Here is a 13,346-nt window from a genome sequence, read left to right as displayed (position 1 = left end):
AGAAGGAGCACTTTCTTTCCTGTTATTGGAATGTAAATAGTCCTGTCTTGCAACATCATGATGCCAGTCTGCCGTATCTTGACCAATATCGGATTGATTGCCAGCAATTCAGGGTTCTCTGTCATCTCTTAAGCCCCTGGTCACACTGTGAAAATAGAGACTCGCTTGCATTGTGGACATTCAGACTGGTGGATGAGAGCTCTGACTGCCTTATAAACTTCAAACAATTTGCCTGTGTTCTTGGTATGAGAACAACACATATATGTAGCCCATTCACAAGGGAACTCCATCTTGGGAGTAGTCCTGGAGCGTATATAAAGAGCCTAAGGAGACTAGCCTCTTAACTTAGGGTCAAATAGTCTGATTGTTATCATGTGACGTTAGATGCAAAGACTGTTTAAATGGCAAGGCAAATGCTCAAAGTATATTTATAAGCTTGAGGGTGGTAGCTACACTGTTCAGGTGAAGAATAAAGGCTTTAAGTTACGGAACTGTGCTCTCATTTTCTTATCTGTATTTCACCATGAAATAGCTAACACAAGGCTTTCCAAACTAGTAACTTTTCCGAGACATTAATCCCCTGGAGAATAGTCTCCTATTTGAGATTAAATTTAAATATGGCTTTACCACCAAGATATCAGAAAATTAGGAAATGGTATGATCTCATTGCCCAGCCTGTTTGGTTGATGATAAATGCTTCCTCACACTAAGCCATCTCATACACAGATCGTGCAAGATGACCAATGCTTTATATCTCTGGGGAACTGAAAGTTTTCTTGACTCTGTTCCTTTCATCTTGTTTTCAAAGTGGTATTGTTCAGGAAACAAAAATTTAAGGGAAAATGCTGAGAAGACATTAGTGCTATATTTCTTTGGTGTTGCAGTTTCGTTTTAGTAAGTCATAGACATTATTAGTGTTCTTTCCTCAGCGTAGGCAAACGCCAGGCTCAGCTGCAGGTGATACTGCCTTCCTTAAGCTTCATCTCTAATTATACTCCGTGGCAGATAGGACACGTGTCCTGTTCCAACCTCCCTGGGTTGTATTTGTTTAGGTTAAGAGAGTGTTTTAAAGTTTGGTCCAGTTGAACAGACTGTCTTACCTCTTTTCTCTAACAGATACCATGTATAATGGAAGTTTCACTGACAAACTCAAGCTTCTTTTTAAGTTGCACATCCCTCCAGGTAAGTGGGGAGGGCTGTTCCTGGCTTTTATCATCTTTGTTTTTTCTTAGCTTTACTTTTCTTCTGGTTGTCACCAGTCCTGGCGACAGTACAGCCTGATAGCTGTGATACAGATGTGTATTTCTTCCAGAGTAGTGTATTCTTTGGGAAGGACTTAATCTGCTCCATCACCGTTTCTCTTCATAGGGACCATTTGTCTGTACAAAGCTTTTGCTTTTTATCATTGCTTTGGTAATGCTTGGGAGCCCCAAAACCACTTTATTCATTTATTTATTGCAGCTTTTACTGAAGTAGAATCTCTAAGCCCTTCCAAAGGTGGTGATCTTTCAAAAGAAGAACTGATCCAATTCAGCCAACTCAGTGGTAAGCTCCAGAGTGTGAGGCTTTGCCTGCAGAATATTAGAAGGAATCTATTAATTATCTCGTGGTGAAAAATGGGGAGCTCTCTTCTGAAAACTAGTAAATCCAGTAAATCATATCACTGTTAACAAGAATCCTCTGCGAAGATCTTCTGTAGATAGTTACATTTTCATAAAGTGGTGTAGAATTTGTGGATAGCTAGTCTGATGATTGAATTCGAAGACCACGGGTGTTTACATGGAAATAGGGGAGTGTATTTGGTCAGCATTTTTCAAGCATAGTAGGCGGCCTATTGCAGTGGTTGATGAAGCGATGGCCGTTTCACTTTTGCATTCAGGGCATAAAGGGATGATATTTCCTACCTCAAGAAATAAAATATCCAAATCCATAATTATTTTGAGGCACATAAGCCAGCGTTTCAAAATCCTTTGCTTCCGCTTTAAACCAAGTAAACTGAAAAAAGTTTTGTGGGGTCTAAGTTTATGGAGTTGATAAAATATGCTGTTTGGAAAGCTGTGTGGTTTTACTTCTTCGGAAGACAGATCTTTTTTGGTTTTTAAAAGTTATCCAAAAATACCTTATCTGTAATATAAGGGTACTGTTCTCACCACTGTTCAAGACATGAACCATGAACATTATGAAGATTACTTGCTTGATGTAACTGATTGCAGTTTCTGTTGTGATCTCCAGCCTCATGGTGGCTTCTATTTTTATAGAAAGTATACAAATCCTACCACGTGGTTTCTTCTTGGCCTAATCTGTATTGAGAACATAAGGGTCGGTGAGGGTCTTGCTCCTTAAGGAAGGAATTTTTGATGAACGGAAATGAACCATTGGTCCTCCTTTCTCAAATAAATAACTCTTTCTTGGTTTTTTCCTCCTAAACTGTAGTTCCATCTGTTGAGGAAGGTCTTGAAAGTGATTCTTTGAAGAGCAGCCCAGAAAAAGGTAAAGAATCCTGGAGACACATTTGGTAACTGTGTGTCTTTTGGGGGAGCAGAGCTGGGGAAGTATGTGGTGACAAAGTATACTGAGTAACCTCATCTTTAGTGCAGTGCTAACATTATATCCACTTTTATAAGTATAGTCCTGCGAGGCGAGAGGGTGATATAAACTCTGATCTTGTTTAGTCCTTGGCCCAACCACTCTTGAGAAGGAATGACATTGAGGATGCCAGTTCTTTTGCTCATCATCCCGCATGGAAAGCTCTTAGTTCTTGTTTGTTCATGTCTTTTTTTTTTTTTTTCTCTTTTTCCTTTTTGTCAAGTAGGGAAGGGGAAGGTTGATATTCAGGCATATCTGAAGCAATGGCAAGATGAACTTCTTAAAAAAGAAGAAAACATTAAGGATTTGCCAAGAATGAATCAGGTAAACTGTCTCTCTGAGTCTTATTTAAGTCATTTTTGACTGCTGTTTATCCTTTAAGTCCTATTAGTAGTTTTCTAAAGGATTTGTAGGATCCCTTACATTTCAGACCTTCACATTAATCAGTAGACTGTGGTTTTTTTAAGCTCCTGTGACTGTAAGCTTATGAAGAGAGGGACTTTCAGACACACTTAGGTATCGGGGCTGGACCGTGCCCATATTGTCATTAGAGCAGTTGTACCAGGTGCCTAGCAGCAGCAGGCGCTGGATTGAGATCACAATGTGTAGTGAAACAGGACAGTTGTGTTGCTGTTCTCTGAATAGTCTCCTCTATATCTCTCTGTAGTCTCAGTTCATCCAGTTCTCAAAAACTCTGTACAATCTGTTCCATGGGGATCCTGAGGAGGAACTGTTATATCGGGCTATAGCGGTGGTTACCAGCCTCCTGCTGAAAATGGAAGAAGTTGGGAGAAGACTGCAGAGTCCCACATCACCAGTCAAAAGTCCAGTTGCTGTTACGGAGGTGCCTGCTGAAATCCCCAGAGAAGGACAGGAGGAAAGCGGCTCAGGGCAGACTGAAGGCAGTAGAGCACAGAGTTTGAGGGGGAACCATGAATGGTCTTTTGCCTTTGAACAGATTCTGGCATCCTTATTAAATGAGCCAGCCTTTGTGAGATTTTTTGAGAAGCCTCATGACATAAAAGTTAAAATAGAGTGTGCTAAACATTTACAACTTAAAGCAAGAACCAGAATGTAATTTTCTTTACCTTTGACTCTGAATTAACTACATAAAGCGCTTACAAATTAAGGTCATTACTATGGAAATCTGGAGTCTGGTGTTTACATAGGGAATGAAGTTTGAAGAATTAGCTTTAAATATCAGATTACTGGTATGTAATGTAAATAAAAATAGTTTGAAGCACAATCACTTTCTTGCATTGTTCGTAAGTTTCACTCCAGAAAACGGACTAAATAATAAACTGTCTTTACCATGTTATTAAAATATGCAACATTGCTTGGAAATACTGGATGTGACCTATTGCAAACCTATCTGAATGACAGCTGTTACAGTGTGTGCTCTCCAGGTTCATTTCTATTACTGTGATAAAAGGAATGACTTCCAGCCATTTTCACTTAAAAGGAGTATCGACAGCTTAGAGGTTGTCTTCCAGGTTAGTTTAATTAGTTATTTCTAAACTTGGATGTGGACTGGGATCAAAGCAGGGTGAAGACTAAGAATAGAGGCTGCGGTAGGCACAAGAGCATGAGGTTAGAGAAGAAAGTTGCCCTGCTCTCAATTCCTCTGCTTTGGTGCTACTGATGGTCCTGGACTCATGCAGATTCCAGCCCCTCGTCAGCAGTTTGCAGACTGCATTCTCCCACGTCTCAGTTTTTGCAACAAACAACTGGTTTCCTGCTTTTCTAGCTCAGCCTATATAGGAGTTCTCTTTCCCATTTTCATACCAATCCTCCTACAATGCAGGTGAAAAGGATGGAAGCTTGTTTGGCCATCCAGGCTGCACATGGATGCAAAAGCTAGTATAGATTGTTGAAATCAAGGGAAAGCAGTGGCTACATCTGTCTGACCATGTGGTGGTTGTCATTCATCTTGCAAGAGGAGCCATTGTTGGCTTCTTAGGAGCGTGTTGTTGAAATGTATAGTTTGCTTGTGTTTGGAAAGCCCAAGCACAGACCGTCTTTAGCTTCTTCATAGTTAGCTGAATGCTGACTATTGAACTGCTAGGGACAGATTGCAGTTGCTCCTTTGCCTACTCTGAGTCCACACCTCAACCTAGTAATTATTCTTTCTTTTCCATAGCTCTCTGGATTATTGCTGCTGTAATATTTTCTATCTGCCAGGAATCATGGCAACAAGAAAATCCTCTGGAATCTGACTTGAAATTTTTAATATATAAAAAATGGTATAGTAAAGATCCTGTGGAGGCAAGCTCTGCCAGCGTTAATGCTGATAAATGTTGACGTTGAACCTTCGGCAGCTGGTGTTAGAATGGCTTTAGAGAAAGAGGGGAAGAGCTTGTATTTTAACAACAACAACAACAAAGTAAACTGGGACTCTCTGCTAAACTAGTTAAAAATGGCTGTTTCAAAAGCCTGTATGACAATCTTTCTCTGCAGAGCAGCATTGCTTTTATACTGTGCATGTTTTTTGTAAAGAAGCAGAATGGGGGTGGTATCTTTCACTGAGGCTTTTCTTGCAATACTAATATGAATGAAGAATAAAATGAAATTCTGACTTGTGTTACAAACACTTGGTGAAATACTGTCATTGCAATTGGTGTTAAAGTTCCCATGCTGCTTCTAAAGAATACAGTTTTGATCAGGAGCAGTGAATTTATGAATTATTTCTTCCACTCTCCCCCGTACTCTCAGGGTATTAATGTAAAATAAAGTTTTACTGAATGAACCGTAACTCCAAAAACTATATCATATATGTGAGAAATGGGGAAGTTTTTTTCAGAAGCCTTCACGAAGTAATTTCACTTGATACAATATAATACTGATTTGTATTTTTATGCGTAAAATATAAAAACTAATTTATCCATTCATATGGATATGTTTCTGAGGCAAAGTAGGGCAACACTGTGTTACTTTTAAAATGTATTTACTCACTGTTTTTCTAATGTTGTTTTAGAAATACAAAGCAGATGATATTGTTGTTCTAGTCCACGATGTACTCAGATAAGGTTTGCTCAGTGAGTAATTCTTCTGCAAACAGCTGTGCTGAAATGAATGGAGCCCCATGAAAATAGATGCAGCTGCCCATCAAAAAGCTTTTGTATGTTTATGATGGATATTGTTCAAGAGGTAGTCAAAGCTATGAACTATTTGCTAAGCGAGGTAGCACAGAGATATGAAAGTCTTAAAACTCAATGACATTTTTTGGTTGAGAGCCAAGATAAGATCTAAGTACAGAAGACACTACTGAAGGAATCTGCAAAATACACAGCCTTGTGACGTTACTGGGTTTGGTTATGCAAAACTGAGCACCTTTTTAAAATGCCATTTTCTATTAGTGTCGATCCAAGAGACTGTAGAACCATTACCAATTATGTAGTAGCTCTTGTCAGTTATCGTATCTATGTATAAAGAGAGATTACCAGCATATATATATATATATATATACACACACACATATATTAAAAAAAAAAAGATTTAAGGTGAGAAGTTAGGATATGTAGGGGAATACTAACTTTTATTAACTGCATGGATTTTCTGTTCGATTTGTTTATATTTTTTCCCAAAAAGAGTAATGTCTTTAAATTGCTCCTGTAACACACCTGCAGGTTGCTCCAGCAGGACCAGTCGGATGGCCAGGCAGCCAGCCTCAGCAGGGCGGAGGGTGGAGCAAGGTCGCTTCCAGCAGGCTGGCAGCACTCAGGCAACTGCCTAACCGGCAGGTTCTTTCTTTTGGAGCCTGTGGATCACGGGCTGATCCTTTGGGGAGATCTAGATGTAGCAAATGCCAGCTGTTTCCAAGGAGCGTGACCCAGAGCTGTGTTTGCTGGGCTGCTGCCGCAGCGTGCCATAACATTGAGGGACACTTGTGCGTTGCCTGTGACAGAGGAACTCTGGAGTTAGTGCCTAGCTCCTTTCCCTCCCTTTCCTGTCGTGGAGGTAGAAAGGCTGGCTAACAACTACGTGCATGCTTAGTTGGGATTGGAGGAGCTAGAGCAATAGAAGCCCTTTCCCTCTCTTCAGTCCCAAAGGGTGATGCCTTGACTTTACAGCCCTGCATAGTCAGGGACGGAGATCCCCAGGCGATACAGCTTTTCGGCCATCTGAAGTTCCTTGGTGATGCAAAGATGAACCCGGATTCACATCACGTTGCGTTAGGACGCTGCGGGTGTGCACGCTTGTGTTGCAGGTCAGCTGCCACATGTAGCTGGGAATTAAGCAGAAGTGCTAGCGGAGAGTCTGGCGGTTGCAGAGAGTGACCCAGAATTACTCAGCTACTTCCCAAGAGGGGGACTTTCCGTTCAAATTGTAACTTGGACATTTTTAGAAGTGTGTTTGAACTTTGAACAGTTCATTCACCAACAGGAAGCAGTGTGGTGAGTGAGTACTGATTTCACATATCTATGTTATTTTTTTTCTGTAACAGTTTTCGTGAAGTTATCTGTATTTTTATTTTTTTGGTTCAGTCATAGGAAATAAATGAATGTGCATCATTCAGTACAAAATAGACCGTTGTAGGTAGGATATAGATTGCTAAAACTAGTGATGCTGTTGATACAGTTTTAAAATTGCACTACCTGCTGCCGTGTCACCAGTGTGACTTGGCAGCTATGCCATGGTTATTTACCCTGAACCATTCTCAGTGGCTGTTAGTGTACACTGCACAGTCCTCTCCAGTGGCTGGGCCATTATTATCGTTGCTGTGCTCATAAGATGCTTTTTGTCAAATGTAATCGTTAGCCCAGGGGGATGGCCAGCAGACCTGCGATGTTTCCTTGGTCTTGCAATACCGAGCGTGCTGCTCGGGGAGCTGTCGCCGTTCCCTGCGCTCCGGGTGAATGGTGGCAGCCCCGATCTCCAGGAGGAGCTGGCTGCTTGACCTCTTTGTGCGCCGAGTTCAGGGCTTGAAGACACGAGGTGAGGGAATAGCTCAACTAATCATAATAAAAATACGAGCCCTTTCCACCATGGGGGAGAACGGCTTGTAATTCAACCGGTAGCATTTACCGGGACATGGAAATGGTCGCTGCCGTGTGATTCAGAAAAAGCACTCTGTGTTTCCACCCCTTTCTAAAACAAGCCACTTGTTCATCGCTCTAATGGCTAGATATTAATGTATTTTTAGAAGAGTTTGCTACTATAGTGACTAAGAAATAGCTGTGTGTTGATGTAGAAGTTTCTCATCCAGTTGTACCATACAAGGTTCTTGATTGCGATTGCAGTTGTTATCTGGACTAAAACAAAAAGAAACATTCTGATTTGTTTCCAGAAAAATAGGCTATTTTGTCTTTTTTGCTATAGCTTTGTCACTTTACCAAGAAGGCAACACGTTTGTGTTGGCAGGTTGGCTTTTTATACATGTATTGTATGCAGAAGAACTGTAAGACAAGCGAAGTGTTAAATAAAAATTTGTTTCACTTAAGAAAAAAAAAAAACCTGTGTTTGAGGCACTATTATTTCTCATAATAGACTGTTTTAGGAGTTCCTTCAAAACCCTGGCTCATGTTAAAGCCACATTTAGTCAGTGGTTTCCAAAGCAAGGACCAAGCCAAAAACCATGCTAGGATGCCAACCTCCCCAGAAGTGGAGGAAAAATGAAGAGGAGACCCAGACTTTGAAGCCTGGGACTAGTTTAGCCTTGCATACAGCCTGAGCTTGCTTCAGCGCTGAGATGGCAAGTGAGTTAGCCCAGGAAGAATACCGTTACTCATCTTTTGCATCCAAATTAAAACATTTAGAGTGTGCAGACATGTCTACACTGACTCCGATGCCTTGTTCTTTCTAATCTATGCATTGCCCCTCTTGCTTCTGGCTCTGGTCATGGAAATCCCAGTCTCCGTCTTGAGCCCCCTCCCTTCAGCTGTTTACACACACGTATACGCGATGGCTGCGGCTCTTGTGCCTCCTGGAGAGCAAGGAGCAGATTCTGATCCTCGATGGACCCATACCACCCAGGGAATAACAACAGCACATATTCTGTAAGAGGACTTACAAGTATTCTTTTATTTCTTCTTCTTCTTTTTTTTTTTTTCTTTTTTTAAATACTATGTACAATCTGTTTAAAGCTTGTCAAAATGCACGGGCTCTCATTCAGCGGAGCTGTGCACCGACATAGACTCAAGACAAGAATAAAATCTTTACTGTTCATCTTCATAAGACACTTCCTTTTTCCCATTACAAAATACTTTTAAGAATAGTAACATTTATAAATGTATCTATATCCAACATCATATAAAATAAACCAAGATTTATACTCAAGACTAAGATTTTTTTCTTCTTTTCTTTTTTTTTTTTACATGGAGTATATACAATATATACAGTAACTTTTCACTGTGTTTGTCAAACCAGCCTGATTTTACCCACCAGGCTTTAGCTTATATGTACAAATATGCTAAAAGTGCAAGACTTTATTAATTAAAGCTGCCTGTGTTTTCAGAGGTCTGGAATTGTGTGGCCTATGTATTTTTATATATAGATCTACACATATATTAAAAATACATATATCTGTATATCTATATAGAGACAGATATAGTATATAGGTGCTTGTGTACTAGAAAGCCTCAGAACATTAATGACTAATAGGCTGACACCGACACTGGAGCCCAACCCTGACGCAGGCGGCATTGGTCACGTTCCTACCCTCTGCTCGTCACCAACAAGTCACGCTTCTGTTTTCTTGTAAGTGCCTGGGGGGTGTGAACCAAACCCACCAGCAACCCTCAATTCCAAATGGGTCCCAAAAACACAGGTCATAGCTAACACCGAGGTAATGAAATACAAATCAACCTGAATAAAGAGATTTATTTATTCATATATTTTTTGAGAGTGAGTGACAATATAAGGCAAAAATCCCATGGCCCTGACTCAGCCTTCCCCCAGCCTGGAGGCACACGGAGCAGGGACCAAGCAAGCCCCAAAAAGGGACTGTGGGATTTTGTCCTTTGGAGCATGTCTGGAAAACACGGCTCTACCCTCGAGGCAGCGCCTGGGCCCGCGCAGCCACCCACCGCCCGCCAGCAGCGAGGCTAGCGGCTGGGGTGGCCGCTGGGAATAAAGCGGGGGGCACACGATAAAGTGCATTTCAGGTCTCTTGTTTTAGCAAGGCCGATCTAACGTGTAAACATCCGTGCAAACCTCCCGTGCCCCTCGCCGAGAGGCTGCGAGCAGGGGCGGCGGTGCCGTCCCCGTCTGTGCAGCCCAGCGCTGCCAGCAGAAGGGCTGTGTCCATGGCACAGCCCCCTCTGGCACACCCCCCACCCCCCCACCCCCCCAAAACCTCTTCCCAACCCTTTGTTGGACTTGCTTTCAAAGCCACAGCAATGCCAGAAAACTGCTCTGCCTTGGCTACCTCCTGACTAAGCCCTGTTAAGAAAAACATCCCCCCCCCCCCCAAGCCCCTGACCCCAACCACCACCACCTCACATTTGATTGACACCTGCCATGTCTGCGCTCACGTACAGTGCTGGGACGCTGCAGAACAGCCATGGTGGTGTGTTGGGGCGATGCAGGTTTAACGGGCAAGACAGGGAAATGCGTGGCCTTTCCCTCCTGCCAGCCACACCGGGCCACAAATTGTGTCCAACAGTGGAGCCCTAACAAAAATGTGTGTTCGCCTCCCCGCTAGCATTATGTGCCAAGGCTAGGGGAAACAAAAAAAACAACAAACAATCCCCAAAAATACAGCGACCCCTCCTGCCCCAACCTCATGAGCAACCCTACTGTTTTGGGAGGGGGAGGGGGAGACTCTAAAAGTAATAGCGCTTTAAAAAAAAAAAAAAAAATTAAAAAATTCTTTACCAGATGTCTGCTGGGAATACAACACAGCAGAGAGGAAACAGCCTAGGAGGTTCCTGAGCGTGAGGAAGAGCCCTTCCTGACACAGCTGGTGAGGAGCCAGCTCGGGAAGGAGCCTCGCGGGCCCTGTTGGTTGTGAACAGGGAAGGACCTGGGGGTGATGTGACAGCTGGAGGCCGTCTTGGGCATCGCCATCATGAAATGATAAAGTTTTTGATTCTCAGAGAAGTAAGGAGGGGGGGGGTCAGCAGGACCACCTTGGACTTCCAGAGGGCAGACTTTGGCCTGTTTAGGAGCCTGGTCGACAGAGTCCCTTGGGAGGCAGTCCTGAAGGGCAAAGGAGTCCAGGAAGGCTGGACATTCTTCACGAAGGACACCTTAAAGGTGCAGGAGCAGGCTGTCCCCATGTCCTGACAGATGAGCCAGCGGGAAAGAAGACCGGCCTGGTTGAACAGAGAGCTTTGGCTGAAACTCAGGAAAAAAAAGAAGAGTTTATGACCTTTGGAAGAAGGGGCAGGCAACTCAGGAGGACTACAAAGATATCATGAGGTTATGCAGGGAGAAAATTAGAAGGCCCAAAGCCCAACTAGAACTTAGTCTGGCTACTGCTGTAAAAGACAATAAAAATGTTTCCAGAAATACATTAGCAACAAAAGGAGGGCTAAGGAGAATCGCCATCCTTTATTGGATGCGGAGGGAAACATAGAGACAAAGGATGAGGAAAAGGCTGAGGTACTCAATGCCACCTTTGCCTCAGTCTTTAATAGCAAGACCAGTTGTTCTCTGGGTACCCAGCCCCCTGAGGTGGAAGACAGGGAGCAGAATGAAGCCCCCGTAATCCAAGGGGAATTGGTTAGTGACCTGCTACACCCCTTAAACACACACAAGTCTATGGGGCCGGGTGGGATCCACCCAAGGGTACTGAGGGAGCTGGCAGAGGTGCTCACCCAGCCACTTTCCATCATTTATCAGCAGTCCTGGCTAACTGGGGAGGTCCCAGTTGACTGGAGGTTAGCAAATGTGATGCCCATCTACAAGAAGGGCTGGAAGGAGGATCTGGGGAACTACAGGCCTGTCAGTCTGACCTTGGTGCTGGGGAAGGCTACGGAGCAGATCATCTTAAGTGCCATCACGTGGCACGCACAGGACACCCGGGGGATCAGGCCCAGTCAGCACGGGTTTGTGAAAGGCAGGTCCTGCTCGACTAACCTGATCTCCTTCTATGACCAGGTGACCCGCTTAGTGAGTGAGGGAAAGGCTGTGGATGTTGTCTACCTAGACATTAGTAAAGCCTTTGACACCGTTCCCAGCAGCATTCTCCTGGAGAAACTGGCTGCTCATGGCTCGGACTGGTCGCTGGGTAAAACACTGGCTGGTTGGGCTAACTTCCCCAGGTCTTGGGCTCTAAGAGCCAAGGGCTGAGGCTGTTATTATTTCAGCTCCAGATTGCACCGCAAAGGCAGGTGCTCCACGTCCCACTACCAGCAGTGAGGTGGCCCTGGCCCATGGCTCTGCTGTAGCCACGATTACTTGTAAGGGTCTGAAACGGCGGGGCCAGCTCAGGCTGTGCCCAAGACAGCCGCCCCGGTGCCCAGGGGCCGCGTCTGCCGCCTGGGCTGGGTCCCAGCCAGGGGCTGCGCTCGCAAGGCACTCGCCCCGATATTGTAACCCCGGGGTAAGGGCTGCTGGGCACCCCTCGGCTCCGTGCTATGGCCCACTGCGCTCCCCACAACGCTGCTCGTGGCTGGGAGCCTGCACCTCCCCTCCGCCTGCTCTGCAACCCGCAATCCGTCAACGCTGGCATCCCTGGGGGGTGTGTGCCCAAACGCCCCAGCCAAAGCCGATGCTTTTGCCAAGGGAGTGGCCCCGGGGAAAGCCGGGGGCTCGCACAGCTCGCTCCTGCCCCAGCCAAAACACCGAAGCAGCCCAGGTGCCTTGCACCAGCTCCATGAAAGCTCCCGGCTGCTGCGGGTGCACCCTGCTCCGGCAGCCTGTCCTCCCGCCAGCACCACGGGCGATGCGGCACATCAAAACCCCGTCCCCTTCCCCAGGAAAAACCCCGGCGGGTGGGAAACAGCCCCTTGTGCAACGGGGCACGGCCGGGGCGGGCGGTGAGTCACGCTGCGCCCTGCCAGGCTGCAGGAAGGCTGCAGCCAAAACCGTGTCTAGGACAGATCTGTCACGTTCCCGTTTCGTTCCTGAGCTCTCCGGGAAACTGTTTCACTCAGGCTGAAACAGTCCGGTTTTTCTGCCCCTGTGCTACCGAGCCCACGCGCTCACGCCTGGCCCCAAAGCTAACGAAAACCTCCCAGTGCTGCAGCGCAGAAAATGTGTGTGGCTGGTGGGGGAAAGCGAGCTAGCTAGCTATAGATCTACGGCATTAGATATCTCCAGCCATACCTATATGTACCATTAGCTATACTGATTTTTTTTGCATGTTAACTTTCCCACTTCCCCCCTTTTCTTGAAACACAGGGCTGCTTGGGGTTGCTCGTGCCAAAGGCTGCTCCATCAGTAAGCACCAGCACCCAGCTGCTGCGGTGGTGCGAAGAGCCAAGAAAGCAGCTTGCACAAGAAAGACAAGCAAACAAATGCCAAAAAAAAAAAAAAAAAAGGCAAAAAAAAAAGCGCGCTTTGCTTGGATTCGACAGAGGTTATGAACTAACCCGTCCCTAAACCTTGCTCTGACTGCCAGATGGGGCTTTGCTGCTAGACGGACCTGGTCCTAATTAACCATTTCCTTGCAAAGCTTATAGTAATGGCCTAACCAATCTCCTACGCTTGGGCTCTAACAGTGCCCAAAGTCAGTACTCAGCTACTAACGCCTCAAAAATGTACATTTTCATTTTTCCTTTGGAAAGACACAAACAGTAGGGACACTTAACTATACACCCACTGAGGAATAAACTGTTTTTTCAATTCATAAATATAAACTTATAGTTAAAAAG

The 13,346-nt window shown here is 44.8% G+C and overlaps 1 protein-coding gene across 2 annotated transcripts in view; it reads left to right on the top strand.

The window, feature by feature from the left end:
* The window catches only part of TBC1D8B (TBC1 domain family member 8B), a 38,552-nt gene extending 34,717 nt beyond the window's left edge, over positions 1 to 3,835 (top strand). For both annotated transcript variants that reach the window (XM_075162304.1, XM_075162303.1), the window contains 6 exons: positions 3 to 243; positions 1,117 to 1,182; positions 1,462 to 1,545; positions 2,434 to 2,490; positions 2,813 to 2,910; positions 3,254 to 3,835. In XM_075162304.1, the coding sequence (XP_075018405.1) occupies positions 3 to 243; positions 1,117 to 1,182; positions 1,462 to 1,545; positions 2,434 to 2,490; positions 2,813 to 2,910; positions 3,254 to 3,664 (957 nt within the window). In that variant the 3' untranslated portion in view covers positions 3,665 to 3,835. The remainder of the gene's footprint in view (positions 1 to 2; positions 244 to 1,116; positions 1,183 to 1,461; positions 1,546 to 2,433; positions 2,491 to 2,812; positions 2,911 to 3,253) is intronic.
* The last annotated feature ends 9,511 nt before the right edge of the window (positions 3,836 to 13,346 follow it).

The sequence above is a fragment of the Calonectris borealis genome, chromosome 13 (genome assembly GCF_964195595.1).
Source record: "Calonectris borealis chromosome 13, bCalBor7.hap1.2, whole genome shotgun sequence".
Taxonomy (NCBI): Eukaryota; Metazoa; Chordata; class Aves; order Procellariiformes; family Procellariidae; genus Calonectris; species Calonectris borealis.
The sequence above is the reverse complement of the archived record's forward strand: the minus strand, read 5'-3'. Positions and strand labels throughout refer to the sequence as shown.